General features: G+C 35.1%; 1 protein-coding gene across 2 annotated transcripts in view; it reads left to right on the top strand.

The window, feature by feature from the left end:
• Positions 1–21,856, top strand: part of LOC142358708 (uncharacterized) — a 168,528-nt gene that overhangs the window by 122,079 nt on the left and 24,593 nt on the right. Inside the window, exons 19-20 of one of the 2 annotated variants that reach the window (XM_075410236.1) lie at positions 6,745–6,954; positions 18,048–18,281. In XM_075410236.1, the coding sequence (XP_075266351.1) occupies positions 6,745–6,954; positions 18,048–18,281 (444 nt within the window). The remainder of the gene's footprint in view (positions 1–6,744; positions 6,955–18,047; positions 18,282–21,856) is intronic. The other variant, XM_075410237.1, reaches the window with a different exon arrangement.

The raw sequence follows: 21,856 nt of genomic DNA, 5'->3' as shown, positions 1-21,856 counted from the left end.
AAAATAAATCGGACTTAAAAAAATGTTTTTGTACGAAAATCTTTTTTTTTCAATATCTTCTGTTATTTCAATCCCAGTCATGCTTATTGGAATCAACGGCGGCTATTTTCCGGCAATCTGCCGGGTATGTTTTATTTAAATGGTCCTCGTATAGCCCAATTGTTTGACTATATAGTATATAAATTGATTATGTATTGAATATATGTTTATAAAGCAACCAAGTTTTGATGTTTGCAAAATCAGTTTAACATCTTGCTGTTTTTATAAAAACCAACTGAGTCTAATGAACTTTTCATTAAGCAACATGGGCGATAATCCAGCGGACACAAAAATTTTCCTCTCGTCTTTTAACTGTCATTTTTTTTATAGCTGCGAAGCTGTAAGCTGAGTGGAGCTATATTGCGGTGCTCTTGGTTTTTACAATTCAAAGAATTTGAATTTTATTGGGGCGCTGTCTTTTTTGGAGTGATTTTTGAAGCGGGAAATGAAACGCGTGAAAAATTTTGATGCTGATTTTGGCGCTGAACAAAAGTAAAGAATGGAGCGAAAAGAGTGGTTTTTGTACATACCGCTGTTTTTGAGAGAGCGAGAAATTGATGTGTGAAAAAATTTTCTCTAAGCGAGCGAAATTTTTTTGTTCACCTGCGGCTTTTAAAAGCAGTTTTTTTGAAACTTTTGATGGTTATGAGGCTTGATTTTGATATTGTATTAGTTTTAGGTTTGTTTTGATAGGATTTAAAGGTTTCAAGTAGTTAATTTGAGTTTAGTGCTAATTTGGAGGTTTTTGATCAGTTTTGCTGATTTTTAGACGAAATTTAAAGATTTTTTGCCTGTTTTTTTGTTTTATTGCTTTAAGTAGGATTTGTATAGAAGCTTGTTACTTAGGGAATATTCAGATACCAATTGATTGTGTTTTATTGGTATAAATCATTTGTTTTCTTAGGAAAATTGACAGATAAATTGAGAAATTTTAAACCATTTTTCTTATTTTTTTTTGCTGTTTTTCTCTTTTTTTTAGTCTTAGACAAGTTTCTCAGCCTACTCTGACTTGCCCATTGTTTTTTGAGCTTTTCATTGCTCTAATTGCGAAGGAACTTTATTCGGCTGTATGTTTCCTTGTACTATTAAAAAACTCATTAAATTTTTCTAGTTTTTTTTTGTTCAATTTGTTTTTGAATGCCATTTCTATTCTTCCTTATATATTTTTTGGCATTTGTGGAGGTTCAGGTTTCACAATAGTTGTTCTAGTTGTTTAGTCATAAGTATGGGCAATTTTCTCCTTCGAGTCGTTTCCGGAATTCTTCCGGCTTTGTTTTTTATTTTAAGATCTGTTCACACATTTTCATGATTTTTGAAGTCTAATTGGAGTAGTGACTTTGTTCACGCCAAAACAGGAAGTGGAGCGAATAAATGGGTGGTTTTTTGGCGTGAAATTTTTCGCTCTAATTTTAAAGTAGAGTGAGAAAACGGTGTTTGAAAAAAAAATTCGCTTTCTCGCTGGTGGTTTTTTTTTCACATGCGGCAATTTCACTTTGGTTTATACTGTTTTTTCAATTTTTTGGATAGGAGTTTTTTCTAAATGGTCTTCACTATCCATTCATAGTTCATTCCAGGTCCAGTTTTTCTTTAGTCAATGAAATTTCTTTGAATTTCATTGACTAAGAAGAGGCTTCTGTGGAATGAATTTTAACAATCTCTGTTATTTTATCGTTGAACAATTTTTACTTAGCTTTTTTAGCGGCGTCGATTTTTTTATTTAGATCTGTCTCTGTTTCTATCTCTATTATATGGCAGGCAGGTCTATTCTTTCGCAGCTATTTCAGCAATCTTTCGGCTATGTTTTAATTTTTGTGAACTTCCTCCAAATGTAATTATTTTGGAGAGTCGACATTTTTTTCCTTTACTCGATACCGGAATTTGTATAATTGACATCATTTACAGATTTTCATGCAAAAATTGAACATTCCTTAAAACTGCAAAGGTCTGACAATAGTTTTGGTATTCGAGAAAAAAATTTTAAAACGTCTTGAACTGTTTTGCAAGTTTGAACCAGTGATTTTGTAACATATGCGCCTTTATTTACGCTTTTTTTTTATAAAGTTTTTTTTTTCAACTTCAAAATTTATTATTGGTTAATGAACAGGCTTATGAACAGGATATTTTATGACCTTTAATGACGTCGTTTAAACCACTTGCTAGTGAATTTAGTTACTCCAAACTCCCTCCCGCACTGAAGCAGGCTGCAATATATTCAGGATGAAAGAGAGCAGCTCTTTCGACGTTGGTCGCTTATGAATTTGCCCCAACTGTCGTTCGAGAGCTATTTGTCCAATGTTAGTCGGTTTATGTTTCTCATCAATAGCCGCCCTCATCTGTTGAGCCGCCTATTATAGCGCGCTTGGTTTTTACAATCCAAAGTTTTGGATTGTATTGGTAAGCTGTCTTTTTTTAAAGATGTTTTTACGCATTTTTCTGATCAATTTTAGCTTTCGAAACGGTATAAACAGGCATAGCTTGGCGGGCATTAGGTTGCAATAGATGCCCTCAGCTCACCTGAGTTTTTGATTTAAAATTGTGCTGTTTTTCTAGTTTTTTGTCTGTTTTTGAAATCTCTCTTTAACAGGTTTTCATTTGACTTTTGCTTAAGTTCCTAGTAGTCTTGTGCAAGCATGAAATGCTCTTCATTACTATATTTGAGGTATGTTTTGGCAATGCAATTTTAATGACAGAAAGTTGTAGTATTTTTAATAGCCGCCCTCATCTTCTCAGCCGGCTATTATAGCGCTCCTATTTTTTTTTTTACTTTTTTTCGCTTTACCCATTTTGCCGCTTTTTCGACATTTGAATTCTTTTTGACTTCTCTAGGCTAGTTTCACTCTTCTGTCATTCTGCTCAAAGTCCTTTTAAACAGCAGCTGCTCAGCAAAGCAATTCAAAATGAAGAGAGTCAGTATAAAAAAAATCAAAGTCAGAAGTAAAAACGGGATAAACCCATAAAGACATTTTTAGATGCCCGGTACTTGAACTTTGTTCTCATAAAGGTTAATTACTGTCTATAATGCTTATTGGTATTGATACTAGACCTTGTAGCCTCTCACTGAGAGACAGGAGTATGTTCATTTACGAAATGACATCAAAATAAATCGCACTTAAAAATGTTTTTGTACAAAAATCAATTTTTGTTGATATTTTCTTTACTTTCAATCCCAATAGAGTTATGGGACTCAACAGCGGCTGCCGGGTATGTTTTTCCTTTTTTTAAAGTTTTGAATTTTTTATCTCTGGGAGCCAATAAACCTGTTTAGGAGGCTTGAAAATGGGTTATTGTCTAGTTTCTACTGACAACGAATTCGTTTACAGATTTTAATATGTTGAATTTTAGCAATTATTCATCAAATTTTGACTTCTTTTTGACTACTATTTTTATACAATTTTTCGATTTCTCCTACATGTAGGGGCCAGTAAGTCTTTTGAAGGGCTTCAGAATGGGGCAGTGAATAGTTGTTATTGACAACGAAGTGTTTTTGAAGATATTATTATGAGGAACTTGACATTTTTTAAAAAAAATAAATGACCCTTTAGTTTTTGAATTTTTGTTCATTTTTCTTTTTTAATTGCTCTCAAACGAAGTTTGTAGCAATTATATTAGTCCTGTCGGTCTTTTTTTTATGCGATTTTTCGCTTGACCAATTTTTCGTCTGACGCTTTTGACTTTTCGTCCTCAAAAACGGGATAAACAGGTAGCGCCCAGCGGGCATTAAGTGCTCTTAGAGCCTTTTAGCTCTGTTTCAGCTCAAACGTTTTTGGAGTCTTATACTTATGGTGTGAACAGCGGTTCTTAGAGGTTGAAGAACCCCACCCCCCCCCCACTGCTGACCCCTCCACTATTGTCCCCCCACCGCCCTGTTGCCCCCACACCCCCCACCCGACTGTCGCCACCCCCATCGGCACCCCCGTGCACCCTCCCCCCACCCGTGGCTAGCTACTGACGAACAACCGCTAGCTAAAAACGCAAATTTACACTAATTTTCACAATTTTTTTCAAGATTTTTGAAAATTTTTGTCATTTTTTTAAGTTTTTTCAGCCCTAGCAGCCCTAGGTGTCAAGGAATCCACTCTAGGATTTGATAATATGTTATTGAATAGTTTCTAGTGGTAATAGAATGGTTTCAACATTTGAACACTGCGAATTTTTTGCATTTTTTTGATAAATTTTGCAAATTTTTTCAATGTTTTTGAAAGTTTTTGTCGTTTTTCAGGTTTATCCAGCCTCAAGAGCCAAGGAACTTACTCGAGGGTTTAATAATAGGTTACTATGTAGTTTCTAGAAGTAATGGAATCCTTTTAAAGATTTAAACATCACGAATTTTAGCATTTTTTTGACAAAAATTGCTATATTTTTAAAAATTTTTGGACATATATTTTCATTATTCAAGATTTTTCAGCCTCAGGGTTCAGACAACCTCCTGAAGGATTTGATAATACGTTGCTGCATAGTTTTTAGTGGTAATAGAATGATTTTCAACATTTGAACATCACGATTTTTAGCAATTGTTGGATAAAACTTGAATTTTTTTTTCAAATTTTTCAAAATTTGTCATTATCTAAGTTCTGCCAGCCCCAAGAAACCTCGTATAGGCTTTGATAACAGGTTACTGAACAATTTTTATTGCGATAGAATAGTTTTGAACTTTTTAATATCACAAATTTTATCGATTGTTTAATAAAACTTAAAACTTATGATTTTTTCAATTTTCTTTTTGAAATTTTTTTTTCATTTTATTTGCAGTTTTTGAGTCCTTTTTTGAGTTTAACGATTAATACTGGCCAACGAAGCTTTTTAAGTCTTGCAGATGGGTTACATGACAAAAATCCAGAGGCAACAAATGTTCTTTGAACATTTTCGTCACTGCGAAATGTGAAAAGTTTTCTTCTGAATTTTGCACTTTCAGTTTTTTGTATGATTTAGTTACTAACAAGGCTAGAATCTCATGGAAAAAATTTTTAGCTCTCTCTCTCTCTCTCTTTCTCTCTCTGTGTGTGTTGGTTGGCGTTTCTTTCCTTCTCTTTCTCGCTCACGTTTTATCTCGCACTCTCTCTCTCTCTCTCTCTCTCTCTCTCTCCTTAACTCTTTTGTTGACTTCAGCGGCTGTTATGTGGCGTGATAATATCGTCTATTACCCTAGCCTCACGCCTCTTCAATCAAGCGAAAGCTAACCTCACTAAACAGTGGCTAGGTGCTGACAACCGGCCGCCGGTCGTTTGAGAGCAATTCGCCCGACGTTAGTCGGTTATGTTTTAATCTTTAGGGGCCAGTGGCGGTTTTTCTAGGCATCTGTTTGGGTTCATGGGAGGACACTGCTCACCTAAATTTGTTTTTGAATTTATTGGTTGAAAAACATAACCAATTTTTACTTTTTGTTAACTATACAATTTTTAAAAAATTCGCTGTTTTTGCATCCGTTTGTAGGTGGTTTGCGAACAGGTTTTTGCTGTCCCTTCAATTAATTGTTTTGTATATTTTAGCAAGGATCGTATTATTTTGAGTGCATAGGTATGAATAATTTGAAAATTTACTCTGATTTTATAATTATTGAGATTTTGTCATATTCAATTTTCCTGAACTCAAGTGGTGAAACATTTTTTTGAGGTTGGTGCTGCCCTCACGCGCAAAATAATAGAATCACAACTTCGATTTTGAAATCATTGACACCAAGAAGTTGAAGCGAGTTTTTACTTGTTTCTTTTTTTGTTTTTGCCTGCTTCTGTCAATAGTTGCCAATGCTTACATCTCCACCAAGTTTAGTTTTTGATTGTTTCCTTTTTGATGCCTTAAGATAATTTTGATTGGTAAACATAGTATACAAAAGGATTATCCTGAAAGTATACATTTTGAATGCCGTTATTGTCTTTCTCTACAATAACGGCATTTTGAATGCCGTTATTGTGAATTTATGTTAGTCTTTATGATTCATAATGGTCGGTCTGCTAGTCAGATAGTGGAGTTTTTAGTTCTTCGCTGGATTGTAATTCAGGACTTGTCGTGATATTTTTTTTTCATTCTATCGAACAAAAATTAGAACTGAACAGAATCAGTGTCAAAAAGTTGAAGCAAAAATCGAAACGGGATTAACCCGTAAAGCCAAATTTTCGATGTCGGCTACTTCAAGTTTTTTCTATTATGACTAAGTTAACATCTCTAATGCGTTTTGTCATTGATACTAGCCCCCTGAATCCGTTCATTAAGAAACAGGAGTATGTATAACTAAGAAATCTAGTCAAAGTAGTTCTCACTTCAAACTGGCTTGTTATCATGGTTTTTCTGTCCTTCAATCGCAATCGGTGGGAATCAATGGCTTTTTTTGAGCTTTCGGGAAGAAAACCGACTTAGCTTGACGTCGGAAATAAGTAATTGCTCCCAAACAAAGTTTGTAATAATTTTATTAGTCCTGTGGTCTTTTTATGCGATTTTTGGCTTAATTCATTTGACCTTCTGATTTTTCCTCAAAAACGGGATGAACAGGTAATGCCCGTAGGGCATTATGTTCTCTTAGATACTTTCAGCTTACTAGACTCGAATCATATGGTTCAGCGTAGACGAATCCAGCCGCTCGCCAGTCGTTTGAGAGCAATTTGCGCGACGTTCGTCAGTTATGTTGTCCTAGGTGTATTTAATGAAATTGCAAAATCACATGAACTCCCCTTTGTTATACTTTGAAAGTTATGTATCATGCGTGAACTTTAGAATGCACTGCTGGCCATTGTAGTGGCCAATTAAGTAGTCATCGTTGTCTCCATCTCCTGCATGATATGCATGTTGATGATGATCATGCTGATTATAATGATGATGGTGAGACAATGGAAGTTGATGATGATGAAGTGTACTTTTCCTCAGTTGAGGATCAACAAAATCTTCCCCCTTTGACCTCGAGCAGCAATTGCTGCTTGTGCACCCGTGAGTAGAGCACACTCTGTAACCCGGCAATGTCTGTTGGTTGGAAACTATATCTAATACCTATTAACTATTCTATCGCCACAAGACCTTCCCTGCTGTTCTTCCTAACTGCCAGTTAACTTACCCAGTCTTGTTAAGGTAGCCTAGTGATACCTCTGTGATTACAATTTTGTTGAATTACTTGGTAGAGGTATCTTGATTTATGAGCGCCCAGCACTATTATCTTAGCCGCTATTGATTAACGTGTTTTAACCAGCTTATTTATTTCTCTTTTCTCAAATTATCTTAGCTCAAGTTTATGGAAACAAATAATAGCCCTTAAAAGCAGGACTGGCAAATTGCAAATTACGTGACCCAGTCTTGGTGTTTTCTTCTCTTAGTGTTGCCTTTATGGAACATGAAAATTAAATTTGAATTAATAAGAAAAAAATCCACCCAAATTCATGAACAACCGAATGCTGTCTGTAGCATAAGACTAATATTAGGTCGATTATAGGGAACACTTCGGGCAATGGAATCAGTGAATCTGAGCCTTTATTTAGATTAGGCGTGAATTACGTCACATTCTTCTTTTTAGTTAATTTGATTGAACTTAATTCTTCAATTCATTTCATGACTAATCCTCACAACTGTTGATTAAAGCAGAGCTTTGCTAAAGAAGCAGTTTGTCAATTTATCATTGCATAAACAAATAACTCTGGAGCTTTCAGTCAGTATTCCCGTTTTCATTTCTAGGAGTCATGTGAATTTTTTCATTATTATTATTCTGAGCTCAGGTAGTAATGGAAGAACTGTTAGCCTGGATTTTTCGTTCTGTCATTTTCGACCCCCTAAATAAACATTGAAGAGAAAACGTGTGGTATCAGTTGAAAGCTCTTGTAATGGAGAAAATTTAACCAAAGGAGTTTTTGATTTTTCGGGAATGAAATTTGATGTCCAGTTCTTCAGTTTTTCAAGGAAAAAATCTATACCAGGAACCTCTGCTTTGTTCATTTTTTGGCAAGCATTTTAAAATTCATTACTAATAGCCGCGTCAGCACTTCCAGGCGGCTATTATAGCGCTCCTAATTTTTTTTCACAATTCAAAGAATTTGAATTGTATTGACGCGCTGTGTTTTTTTTAAGATGTGTTCACACATTTTTCAATGACTTTGATCTTGCAAAACGGGATAAACAGGTAAAGCCCAGCGGGCATTAAGTTTCATTAGAAACCCAAAGTGGGCTTTAGTAGTCCTTCAAGTGCTTAGAGTGGTGCAGCTGCTGCGATGGCCTTAATTTAGGGTTAAGAGGTCATTTTTAGGAGTTTTTGGGCTCAAAATGGTGCAATTTTTCATGTTTTTTGTGATTTTTTTGAGTTTTTTGTTAGTTTTAGATTAAAGTTTTTTAAAGTTGATGAATGCTTTTTGCGTGACAAAACTACTTGTTATGACCATTTAATGAACTATATGTTATGGTACTATAAGCACAAACACGCAAAATGATTCTAATTTTTGCTACTTTTTGAAGTTTTTTTGAAAATTTTTGTCATTTTTTGAGTTTTTCCTGCATCAGGTGCCAGGGAATCTCCTTTAAGCTTTGGTAATAGGGCACTGCATAGTTTCCAATAACAATGGATTGGTTTTCAACATTGTCTCGAATTTTGCATTTTTTTTAAACTTGAAGTTTTTGTCAATTTTTGATGTTTGTCCATTTTCAAGTGCCAGAAAGCTTATTCCACGGTCTGATAAACAGTTGCTGCATGGTTTTTAGTTTCAATGGATTTGTTTTTCAACAATTGAACCTTTCGAATTTTAGAATTTGGTAAAATTTTGCAATTTTTTCAATTTAAAGTTGTCTTTTCAATTTTTCTTGCCTCAGTAGCCAGGTAACCTCATCCAGGGTTTGATAGTATGTTATTATTAGCCGCCCTCATCTTCTCAGCCGGCTATTATAGCGCTCCTATTTTTACTTCTTAAGCCAAATTTTAGATGCCCGCTATTTGAACGTCGTTCGTACAAGTCTTAGTCACCATCTCTGATGCTTATTGGTATTGATAGTAGCCCCTGTAGCCTCTCTCTAAGAAACAGAAGTCCGGTATGTTCAACTACGAAATGCCATCAAAATAAATCGGACTTAAAAAATGTTTTTGTACAAAAGCCTTTTTTTTCAATATCTATTCTTTCAATCCCCATCATGCTTATTGGAATCAACGGCGGCTATGTTCCGGCAATCAAAATGCCGGGTATGTTTAACTAGTTGCTTGGGGGCAATTGACTGGTTTTCAACATTTTAAAAGAACGAATTTCTATTAATGAAATTTGAAGTTTCTTCTAAAAATTAATGCCTATCGATCTTTGAGCCAATGAATTTTTTATGGCTTGGAATTGGGTGACTGGATAGCCTCTAGGGACACAGAAATGATTCTGAAGATATCAATTTCACGATTTATGGGAACATTTCAGTAAAATTCGCAATTAATTTCCTCAAATAATTTTTCTGTCGTTTTTGAGTTAATCGATCTTCAAGGGCAAATGATTTTTTTTTCAGGTCTAGCAGATATAATACTGGACCAATTTTAGAAATAAACATTGGTTTTGAAAATATTTTTGAAATCTGTATTTTTAAGGCGATCAAACTTTGCCTTAGGGGTAAAAGCTTCACAGTTTTAACAATGGGTATACTTTTGTTTATTTTGTTTTGATTTTTTAAGTTTCTCAATTTTTTGATGATTTTGTTTGTGTTTTTGCTGTCATTGTTCAATTGATCTGCTGGTCACGTAGAGTACTTCTAAGTTTTTCGTTAAATTCTTTGAATTGTATTTCAGGACTTGTCTTGCTTTGTTTTTGCTTCGTCTAACAGATTTTTGTTTCGTCTTACCCTGACTTCTTGGAATTGACTTCTTTGCAGTTAAAATTTGTGTTCGTGACGTCATTTTTGCTTTTAGGTCAATTGCGTGACTTACATCACTTAAAAAGTGACTTCTGAACTCACATATTTAACTTTAAGTTTAATGAACATTTACGAATTAAAGGTCAGTAGTGTGCATCTAAGTAGTGTTAAACTTATATGCCCTAATTCCCGAGTAATACAGTCTCGAGTTTTAATATCGATTATTAATTTTGAAAAAGCTGCAGTAGGGTTTTTTCCTTGTAGAGCAAATGTGTCTCATAAGAATGAAAATCCGAATCTAACCCTAAAAATCTAGTGGTCTATTGAAAAGCTGGTGGTCGATCTGTCAATCTTATTTCTTTAGTTGTTTCAGTTCATGGTAGGCCACAAGCGTCATTTCTGCTTTTTGGTCAATTGCGTGACTTACCTCCCTAAAAAATGACTTCTGATTTCACTTATGGAACTTAAATTTTTATGAACCTTTACTAATTAAAGGTCAGTAGTGTGCATTTAAGTAATGTTAAACTAATATGCCCTAATTCCCGAGTAATAGAGTCTTGAGTTTTAATTTCGATTATTAATTTTGAAAAAGCTGCAGTAGGGTTTTCTCCTTGTAGAGCAAATGTGTCTCATAAGAATGAAAATCCGAATCTAACCCAAAAAATCTAGTGGTCTATTGAAAAGCTGGTGGTCGATCTGTCAATCTTATTTCTTTAGTTGTTTCAGTTCATGGTAGGCCACAAGCGTCATTTCTGCTTTTTTGGTCAATTGCGTGACTTACCTCCCTAAAAAATGACTTCTGATTTCACTTATGGAACTTAAATTTTTATGAACATTTACTAATTAAAGGTCAGTAGTGTGCATCTAAGTAGTGTTAAACTTATATGCCCTAATTCCCGAGTAATAGAGTCTTGAGTTTTAATATCAAAAATTGATTTTAAAAAGCTTCAGTTGGGCTTTTTCCTTGTGGAGCAAATGTGTCTCATAAAAATGACAGTCCGAATCTAACCCGAAAGCTAGTTGTCGATCTGTCAATCTTATTTCTTTAGTTTTTTCAATTCATGGTAGGCCACAAGCGTCTATCGCGGCTATTTTCCGGCAATCTGGCGGCTATGTTTCAATTAACAATGAAAAGAGATCATAAATGGAACCTTTTCAACTTCAAATTTGAGCGCTAAAGTTTACTTGTGCACCTTTCTTGAACTGCCGATCCGGAATTAGGTTATCACTGAATAACCAAATGCAAAACTATCAGTTAAATGCAGAGTAAATGAGAGGCAGCTGGGTATGATTTCTTGTGGTGTCTAAGCTGAAACGAAAAAGCTGTAAGAAGTTGGACTTTTCGCTCTGAAGTTCATTTGAAAAACATCAAATTCAAAGTCTTAGATTTTTCAATGGACGCGAAGCGATAGCTGCTATTATTGGGGACATCCTGGTTTTTTTATATTTCAAAGAATTTGAATTGTATTGGGGCGTTGTCTTAAGATCTGTTCACACATTTTCTTGATTTTTGAAGTCAAATTGGAGTAGTGATTTTTAATGGCTGCGAAAGAGTAAGGAAGAGTTAGTATTAATTGCTCTCAAACGAAGTTTGTAGCAATTATATTAGTCCTGTCGGTCTGTTTTATGCGATTTTTCGCTTGACCGATTTTTCGGGTGCAGCTTTTGACTTTTCGTATTCAAAAACGGGATAAACAGGTAGCGCCCCCGGTGCACCCCCCCCCCCCCCCCCCCCCTAGAGAACCTCCTCTAGGGTTTTATATTAGGTTACTGCATAGCGTCTAATGGTATTGGAATGGTTTCAACTTTTTAACATCACAAATTTTTTCAATTTTTTTGACCTTTCGTGATTGAGTTCTTTCCAGATGCTGGGACCAGAAAACGTCCTTAGGGGTTTGAAAATAAGTTAATGAAAAAATTTTATTTGCCATGGAATAGCTTTCAATTTTTTAATACGACTAGTTTTAGCGACTTTTTTGATGAAATTTGCAATTTTTTCAAGTTTTTTTTCTGAATTTTTTTTCTTTTTTAGGTTTCTTCAGCCCCAAGAGCCGTGGAACCTCCTAGGGGTTCACAATAGGTTACTGTAGTTTCTGAATGTAATGAAATGTTTTTCAAGATTTCAGCACCACTAATTTTAGCAGTTTTTTGACAAAACGTCCAATTTTTTTTTGTTATTTATTTTTCACTACTCACTTCTTTCCAGATGCAGGGGCCAGAAAACGTCCTTAGGGGTTTGATAATAATTTACTTAAAAAAATTGATTTTCCATGGATTAGCTTCCAATTTTTTCGATATGATAAATTTCAGCTACTTTTTTTGATAAAACTTGCATTTCAAGCTTTTGAAAATTTTGTTGGTTTTTAGGTTTCTCCAGCCTCAACAGCCGTGGAACCTCCTCTAGGGTTTGACAAAAAGTTTCTGTAATTTCTAAATGTAATGAAATGTTTTTCAAGTTTTCAACACCACGAGTTTTAGCATTTTTTACAATTTTTTTTCAAGGTTTTTGAAAATTTTTGTCATTTTTTGAGTTCTCTCAGCCCTATGTGCCAAGGAACCTCCTCTAGGGTTTTATATTATTTTACTGTATAGTTTCTAGTGGTATTGGAATGAGTTCAACATTTTAACGTCAAGACTTTTAGCATTTTTTCGACAAAACGTGCCAATTTTTTCAACTTTTTGACATTTTCTCCCCGTTATTCACTTCTTTTCAGATGCTGGGGCCAGAAAACGTGCTTAAGGTCTTGATAATAGCTTACTGAAATTTTTTTCCTTGGAATAGCTTTCATTTTTTTTGGATATGACAAATTTCAGCGACTTTTTTAAATAAAACTTTCCTTTTTTTCAAGTCTGAAATTTTTTTTGTTATTTAGGTTTCTCCAGCCTCAAGAGCCATGGAACATCCTCTAGGGTTTCACAATAGGTTACTGTAGTTTCTGAATGTAATGGAATGTTTTTCAAGATTTCAACACCACGAAATTTAACATTTCTTGTCAAGGTTTTAGAAAATTTTTGTCAGTTTTTGAGTTCTCTCAGCCCTAGGTGTCAAGGAACCTTCTCTAGGGTTTTATATTATGTTACTGCTTAGTATCTAGTGGTAGTGGATTGGTTTTTTTCTCAGTTTTTAGGTGTCTCGAGCCTCAAGAGCCGAGAAACCTCCTCTATGGTTTGACAATAGGTTACTGTATAGTTTGTAAGGGTAATTGATTGTTCTTCCAGATTTCAGGACCACGAATTTTAGCTTTTTTTTAACAAAACCTGCAATTTTCACTTTTGTATTTTATTGTCCTTTTTCAGGTATTTCAGCCTAACAGAAAATCTCCGTTAGGGCTTCATAATAAATTACTGGAAAATGTTTTTGGCCTTGGATTTGTTTTATTATCGCAAATTTTAGCAATTTTTTTATGCAATTTTTTTTTAATTTGTCATATTTTAGGTTTCTCCAGCCTCAAGAGCTACGTAAACTCCTATAGGGTTTCTTATAGATTGCTGCATAGCTTCTAGATGTAATGGAATGTTTTTCAAGTTTTTATTATCAGCAATTTAAAATATTATTTGCGATTTTTCAAGTTTTTTTGAATTCTTTTGAATTTTCTTTAGCATTTCTTCCGGCACAAGGGTAGGAACCTCCTCCATGGCTTGATAATAAACTTTTGCATGGTTGCTAGAAATAATTAAATGGTTATGAATATTTTTGTTACTCTGGGAACCTGTTTACGGCATTGAAACTATTTAAAGCTTGCAATAGGGATACTGCATAGTGTTTTGAGACAATGAATGGTTTTGAAGATTTTCATATCTTGAATTTCAGCTTAAGTATTTCTGTTCTTTCTGAGTTTAACGTTCACTACTGGCCAACGAAGCTTTTCAAGTCTCAGATGGTTTAGTTTATATAGCTCCAGAGACAAAAATAATTTTGAACATTTTTACTGCAAATGTTTTGCAAATTTTTAAAATCAGTTTTTTGAATTTTCAACAAGGCTAGAAAACTAAAAGTTGCAGAATCGAATCAAGCTAAAGCTAGCCTCACTAAACCTTGGCTAGCTGTTGACGAAGCCATTCGCTCACCAGTCGTTTGAGAGCAATTCGCCCGAAGTTTGTTGATTATGTTCTTAAAGTAGAGAACAATTTATTCAGTGACTTTTACTGCCTAGCTATTGATCTTTCGGATTTTTTTCTTTCAGTTCTAACCCGGAACAAGCCATCTCTGAAAATGAGTCTCAAGTTTTTTAAAAAGTGCAGTGGCTGTAGTGTCATGCTGAATTTTCAGCTGATTTTTCTGGATAATATTAAATTTTCTGAGTTTTTTTTTGGATTTTTAAAATTTTTTGTTAAAATTATTGTCAGTTTTTTTAAATATAGATCATATTATGCGTGTATTCGAGTCGTTTCATTATAAGTGCAAGAATTTTATTTTCATTCCCGGTAATGGATAAGATCAGTCATGAAACTCCTGGAGATGGGTTACTTGACAGAACTCCAGAGACAGATAGTGTTTATAAACATTTTGCACTGCGAACTCTGGAAGCTTGTCTTTTAAATTTTGCAATATTGCAAATCTTTAAAATATCAGTTTTTATTTGATTTATTTCTTAACATGGCTAGAAAACTAAAAGTTGCAGAATCGAATCAAGCTAAAGCTAGCCTCACCAAACCGTGGCTAGCTGTTGACGAAGCCATTCGCTCGCCAGTCGTTTGAGAGCAATTCGCCCGAAGTTTGTTGATTATGTTCTTAAAGTAGAGAACAATTTATTCAGTGACTTTTACTGCCTAGCTATTGATCTTTCGGATTATTTTCTTTCAGTTCTAACCCGGAACAAGCCATCTCTGAAAATGAGTCTCAAGTTTTTTAAAAAGTGCAGTGGCTGTAGTGTCATGCTGAATTTTCGGCTAATTTTTCTGGATAATTTGAGTTTTTTTTGGATTTTAAAAATTTTTTGTTAAAATTATTGTCAGTTTTTTTAAATATAGGTCATATTATGTGTTTATTCGAGTCGTTTCATTACAAGTGCAAGAATTTTGTTTTCATTCCCAGTAATGGATAAGATCGACCATGAAACTCCTGGAGATGGGTTACTTGACAGAACTCCAGAGACAGATAGTGTTTATGAACATTTTTTCACTGCGAACTCTGGAAGCTTGTCTTTTAAATTTTGCAATATTGCAAATTTTTAAAATATCAGTTTTTATGTGATTTATTTCTTAACAGGGCTAGAAAACTAAAAATTGCAGAATCGAATCAAGCCAAGGCTAGCCTCACTAAACCGTGGCTAGCTACTGACAAAGCCAACCGCTCGCGTGGTCGTTTGAGAGCAATTCGCCCGACGTTAGTCGGTTATGTTTCAGTTGTTTAAATGATTTATTTATTAACAAGGCTAGAAAATATCGACATGGAAAATATTCCTATCTCTTTTTTCTCTGTCAGTTAGGGATTCTTTCCTTCTCTTTCTCGTTCACGTTTTATCCCTCTCTCTCTCTCTATCTATCTATCTATCTATCTATTTGTTTGTTGATGCCGCACTTCAGCTGCTTTTATGTGGCGTAATGTCATCGTATCTGATCGTCATTCGCAATGAGTTATAATTGAAATGTTTTTTATCCTAGATGACTTAACAGGCATTATTTAGGAAATCCTTGTTAATTGACCTCAAAAGCAATTTGTAGCAAATATATTAATCCTGTGTCTCTTTTATGCAATTTTTTGCTTGGCCGATTTTTCCTCTGGCCCATTTGACATTCGGCTGCAGAAACGATATAAAGAGGTAGCGAGCATTTTGCATAAAGTTTTCGTTGAGCCGTTCTGTCCACTGGTCTTCAAGAATGCGATCAACACACAGTATTGGAGACTTATTCTTATGGTGTGAAGGGCGGTTCTTAGAAATTGATCCCACACACCCATCGCCCCCACTCCAGTCCCCCAATCCACTTTTGCCCTCCCCCCCCCCCCCGCTGCGGTTCACATCCCCGCTGCTCGCCTTATGCCCCTTCAACTAATCTAAAGCTAGCGTCACTAAACCGTGGCTAGCTACTGACGAAGCCAACCGCTTGCCGGTCGTTTGAGAGCAGTTTGCCCGACTTTCTTCTGTTATGTTTCAATTTTGAGCAGATTTTAGTAGTGTTCTAAAGGTTTCTGGAATTTCATAAGAACTTTATGCTAGTTTCGAGGTTTTTCATCTATTTTGTTAATTTTTGGGCTAATTTTTGCGATTTTTTGACAATTGGTTTTTTTACTGTCTCAAATGGGTATTGAAAAAACCTCTATTTCTTGAAAAAATTTTAGATAAAAAGTGGGTTTAGTTTTGTGGATAGGAAGCGTTTTTTGTTGAGAAATATGACAAAAAATGGAGAAATTTAAAACTATTTTTGTTAAATCTTTTGCAGTTTTTCGTTTTCCGTTAGACACGTTTCTTAGCCTATTATGACTTGCTTATTGTTTTGCAAGCATCTGGATACCCTGTTGGCTGAAGAGAATTTTTCGTTGGATTTTTGTGCTTTGCTATTATAAAAAATTTTTAACTTTTTCAAACTTTTTTCAAACTCTAATGTGGTTATTTCAAGCCCACTATTGAACTTCTTAGTCTCATTTAGGCTCTTCTCTTCCCCGATTGAAGCAGGCTGCAATTGATTAGAGCGCCCACTAGTCGTACGAGAGCCATTCTTTCGACGTTTAGTCGGTTATGTTTAACTTTTTCCAGTTTTTTAGTCTTGTTGTTTGTTAGAGCTTATTTTTTCGTGATTTGGCTTTAAGTCTTTTTTTAAAAGATTTTAGTAAGTTGTTTTAGTAGGTACTAGTTGTTCTGATTAAGTAATATTGGCAGAGGTAGTTTTTTCGAGATCTCCTTTTATGACAAAATTTGATCCGATTTTTTAGCATATTTCAATAGATTTGATTTTTTATTTTTTGTTTTATGGTTTTATTTCAAGATAATCGTAATTTATTGGAGGCACGTTTTGTCTGATGAGTAGTTGGATGGCATTATTTAAGTCGATTTCCACTTCGAGTCGTTTCCGGCTATGTTTTTTTTGCTTCGTCGTCTGATGCTCTTTTTCGTTTTACATTTGTTCACACAGCAAAGCTGAAAGTCAAATTTTCTGAATGACTTCTTCATCTCACTAAAGGCGTTTGCGCGCATGACGTCATTTCTGACTCTCTTAAGCAAAAGTATTTTGCGTGATTAGATTTTGATCATACGTGAGTTACCTCACTCAATAAAATGACTTTTGCACTTTAAAACTTAAGTTAGAGTTTTTTAAGGTCAAAGGAACTCATATGTGCAGTAAAGGTCCTTAATAAGAGGCTTCTGCGGGATGGAGTTTAACAGGTCTATTCTTTCGCAGCTCTTCCGGCAATCTGCCTGCTATGTTTGACTTCTCTAGGCTAGTTTCACTATTCTCTCATCCTGCTCAAAGTGCTTTATACAGCAGTTGCGCAACAAAGCAATTCAAAATGAACAGTGTCATTATCAAAAAACGAAATCAGAATTAGAAACGGGATCAACCCATAAAGCCCAGTTTTAGATCCCCGTTTCTTGAACTTGGTTCCTATAAGTCTTAGTTACCATCTCTAGTGCATATTGGTATTAATACTAGCTCCTGTATCGTCGCAGTATGAAACAGGAGTATTTTCAACTACCAAATGACATCAAAATAGTTTGCACTTTAAATTGTTTTTCTACAAAAATCATTTTCTTTTCATTATTTTTTTCTTTTCTTTCAATCCCAATCGTGGTTATGGGTATCAACGGAGGCTATTTTCCGGCAATCTGCCGGGTAAGATTTTTGTTGGTATCTTTTATTTTTATCGTGGACGTTTGGTCTATAAAATTGGTTTCTAAATAGGTGTGGCAATTAACAAATTGGTTCAATTTGAAGATGTCAACTTCAAAATTGCATACTGCGTTCAATGCTCCAAATAATGGTAATAGAAGAAGATAAGTAATTAAATTGGATGGTTGGTTTTTCTAGCTTTACGTAATTAAGTTTAAAATTTTAATTTAGGTAATGAGTTTTGTCGTAATGTTCCAGCTACAAGCTTTGCCTCACCGTTCTACGATGATTTTGGTATTCAAATACAATCGTAGCTCAAAATTAGCGCTTACATTTTGATCTTGCATGCACTATTAATTGAATAACTGTGGTATGCGGCGGTTTTGTTGCTAATACTCAAATATCGGAACAAGATAACGACATTCAAATAACTAAATGATTGAGCCATTTTGTTACAGCCAAAGAGGAGTTCAATAAAGGCCCCAGTGGTTCACAGAAACTGCAAACTGGCACGACAATTGGCTGTGCCACAGAGGGTCGACAGTCGGCTATTGGTCCTAGCTGGAGGAGAGCAGCTGCCAAAATGAGCAACGTGGTGTCAAATTTCAAAGCCAGCGGTGCAGCTTCTTTGAAAGTGAACCCACAGAGAATTCAAGAGAACACATCGGCCACATCATTCTCATTCTTCCAAGGTCAGTAGAATCTGCCAGTCAAATTACCAAGTGCATATGCACATTCATGGCATTTGTTTCTGGTTCTTAATGGCAAAAAATAGTTTATTATAGCTGCGAAGCTGTAAGCTGAGCGAAGCTATATTGCGGTGCTCTTGGTTTTTTACAATTCAAAGAATTTCAATTGTATTGGGGCGCTGTCTTTTTTTTAAGATCTGTTCACACATTTTCATGATTTTTGAAGTCAAATTGGAGTAGTGATTTTGGTCACGCCGAAACAGGAAATGGAGCGAAAAAGCGAGTGGTGTTGCGGCGTGAATTTTTTTCGCTCTAATTTTAAAGTAGAGTGAGGAAACGGTGTTTGAACAAAAATTCGGTTTCTCGGTAGTGGTTTTTTTGTTCACATGCGGCAATTTCACTCTGATTTTTACTGTTTTTTCGATTTTTTGGATCGGATTTTTTTGTAAATGGTTTTCCCAATCCATTCACAGCTCATTCTAGGCCTAGTTTTTGGTTTGAATTAAATTTTCATTTCTCGCTATTGGTTTTTTTGTTCACATGCGGCATTTTGACATTGATTTTCTGTTTTTTTTTCTTTTTTATCTGATTTTTTAAAAAATGGTTTTCTCAGTTCACTCATAGTCCATCCTAGGTCTAGTTTTTTCGTTTAGTCAATGAAAATTCTTTGAATTGTACGTCAGGACTTGTCCTGCTATGTTTTTTTTTTTGATTCGTCGTCTGACGCTCTTTTTTCGTTTTACATTTGTTCACACAGCAAAGCTGAAAAAGTCAATTTTTCTGAATGACTTCTTCCTCTCACTAACGGCATTTGCGCGCGTGACGTCATTTCTCGCTCGCTTTAGCAAAAGTTTCTAGGTTATTTGCGTGATTAGATTTTGATCATACGTGACTTACCTCACTCAATAAAATGACTTTTGCACTTTAAAACTTAAGTTTAATTTGAATTTGTTTAAGGTCAAAGGAACTCATATGTGCAGTAAAGGTCCCTAATAAGAGGCTTCTGCGGATTGAATTTTAACAAGCGTTATTAATGTATCGCTGAATGTTTTTAAACCTAGTTTTTTGAGCGGCGGCGATTTTTTCAATTTAGATCTGTATCTGTTTCTATCTCTATAATATGGCACGCAGGTCTATTCTTTCGCAGCTATTCCGGCAATCTGCCGGCTATGTTCATGTTTTTTGTTCTAAATTTAGGTTTTCAGTCATCAATAGCCCCTGTCAGTCTCTCAATGGCTATTATTTAGGTGCTCGCCTTCTTTGCGACTCGAAGAGGAGTATTTGTGGAGCGTCTTTTTGGTCGGTAATTTTGTTGAGTGTATTTGAAACAGGAAGTGAAATGCGCGAAAACAAACAGTTTAGGTCGAATTGCGGAATAGCAGAGAGAAGAGAAGAGAGGGTGGATTTCTGTTCAAGTCGCCTCTTAGAGAGAGCGGGAGAAAAGAGGGTGCAAAAAAATTCGCTAAGCGTGCGGCATTTTTAAATCAGTTAGTTTTTTGGTTAAACTCCAAATTTTTACTGCTGCGAGGATCTAAGCTGAGCAGAACTATATTGCGTTGCTCTTTACAGTCCAAAGTGTTAGGATTCTATTGGTATGCTGTCTTTTTTTGAGAGTACAGTTTTTGCGGCTTTTTTGCGTCAACGAGAAGTCAAATTAGAGTGGTGATTTAGTCCCGCTGCAGTAGTAAAGAGCGAAAAATTGAATAGGTCTGAGGCGTTTTTTGTCAAACTACCTCTAAAGTGGAATGAGAAGTTATTAGTGTTTGAACAAATTTTCAGAGCAAATTTTTTCACGTGCGTCAATTTGACTTCTATTTTCAGTGTTTAATTGCTCTTGAACGAAGTTCGTAGAATTTACTATAAGCGTGTTAGCCTTTTTATGCAAATTTTTCGCTGGACCATTTTGCGCTTTTCTTCATTTTTGAGTGATCTCTATTGCTCGCACTCGGAAGTAAAGCATGTTGCTATAATAAAATTGATTGCGGCATAACAACAAGGGCCTGATAGCCTAATCAACTGTTTTTGCACACATAAAGAAAAATTAATCCAAGTTACAGCCCCGGAATTAAATTGCATCACCTCTCGTTCGAGAGCAATTCTTCCGACATTAGTCGGTTTGTTTCTTGTTCGAATTGCGTCTATTTGCAATTGTTTGAATTCACCAATGGTCAGCTATAGGTTTTTATGACTGCGACACTATTAGTAGTAATATAATTTCAAGGCTTGCTCTCGAACGAAGTTTGAAGTCATTATCGTAAACTTGTTTGTCTTTTTTTCATGCCAAATTTTTGCTTGACCGTTTTGTATTTTCGACTCACTTTTTCGCCCTTGATTTTTTGCTTTTATCTGATGTAAATTTCTCTCTCATTCACAGTTTTCAGCAGTTGAGCTCAATCGGCGGCACTTTTCTATTGAAAATCAAATAAAACTGCGCCGAAACAGGAATAGTTTTTGACTTTAATTTTTATTAGTGGTCACAGTGGTATATAATAACCTCTGAAGGACCCTCAGTTTAGTTAACACTTGAAACTTCGATGTAATTTGAAGACCCCCCCCCCACATCACTGAAGCAGGCTTCAATAGATTTGAGCTCCCACTAAATGTTCAAGAGCAATTCATCCGACGTTAGTTGGTTATTAGTAGCCGCACAGCGATAGCTGGGGCTATTATTGGCCTTCTCTTGGGTTTTTTATTTCGTCGTCATCATTTTTGTTACAACCATATGACGTCACAGCCACTTTTTGTTCATTCGTTCATGCAATTTTAACTGAATTGAATGTGTGACGTCAATTTTCGCTCTTAGTGGAGCGAGTTTTTTGTTCATGCGCGTGATTAAATATTTGGTCACACTTACTTCACTCTCAAAAATGACTTCCTCACTTTGAAATTGACTTTTATTTACTCTTTAGTTCAAAGAGATAATGTCAAATGGGTGTGTCTCACTTTTAATGAAGGTTATTTGAGATCTGCTAATAGAGGCAGCAATAACTTATACAGATGTTTAATCAAAATATAGCCGATCAGCCTTCAATGAAAAGACGATTTTTTTGGTCTGTTTTTTTTAAACTGCCGATCTACGAATCTATTGCGGCTATTTTCTGGCAATCTGCCAGCTATGTTATTTGAATTTTGCCTCTTCTTCAAACATTACCTATGTGCTATCACTTAGTAGAATTAATGAGAGGCCATATTGGCTGGTTTCCATGCATAGAAGGACCTAATTAATGGTGTGATTCCATAGCTAGTGGTTTGCATAACTTTGTCACTATTTTTTCCGGCAGTTTGCCGTTTATGTTTTAATGAACGGTGTCTGTATGTACCAGTAGTGCGCATCGATTAAATTCTGACCATCGGAAGCAATTAAAAGATTTAGGATTCAATTTTGAGCTGTTTTTAAAACCATTTTGCAATGTTGAACTTTTTTTTACCAGTTTGTTTTCAAATTTTTATAGCACTTGGGTACATCTGTCTTTCAAAGTAGTTTCAACAACTGCTTTGAAACACAGATCTATATACAAATCTATATACGATAACTATTTTCGATATAAGTGTAATTGATTTTGAGTATTTGTTTGGTT

Source organism: Convolutriloba macropyga, chromosome 2 (genome assembly GCF_964194025.1).
Source record: "Convolutriloba macropyga chromosome 2, txConMacr16.3, whole genome shotgun sequence".
NCBI lineage: Eukaryota > Metazoa > Xenacoelomorpha > Acoela > Convolutidae > Convolutriloba > Convolutriloba macropyga.
Note: the sequence above shows the minus strand (reverse complement) of the source record. Positions and strands in the feature narration are given on the sequence as shown.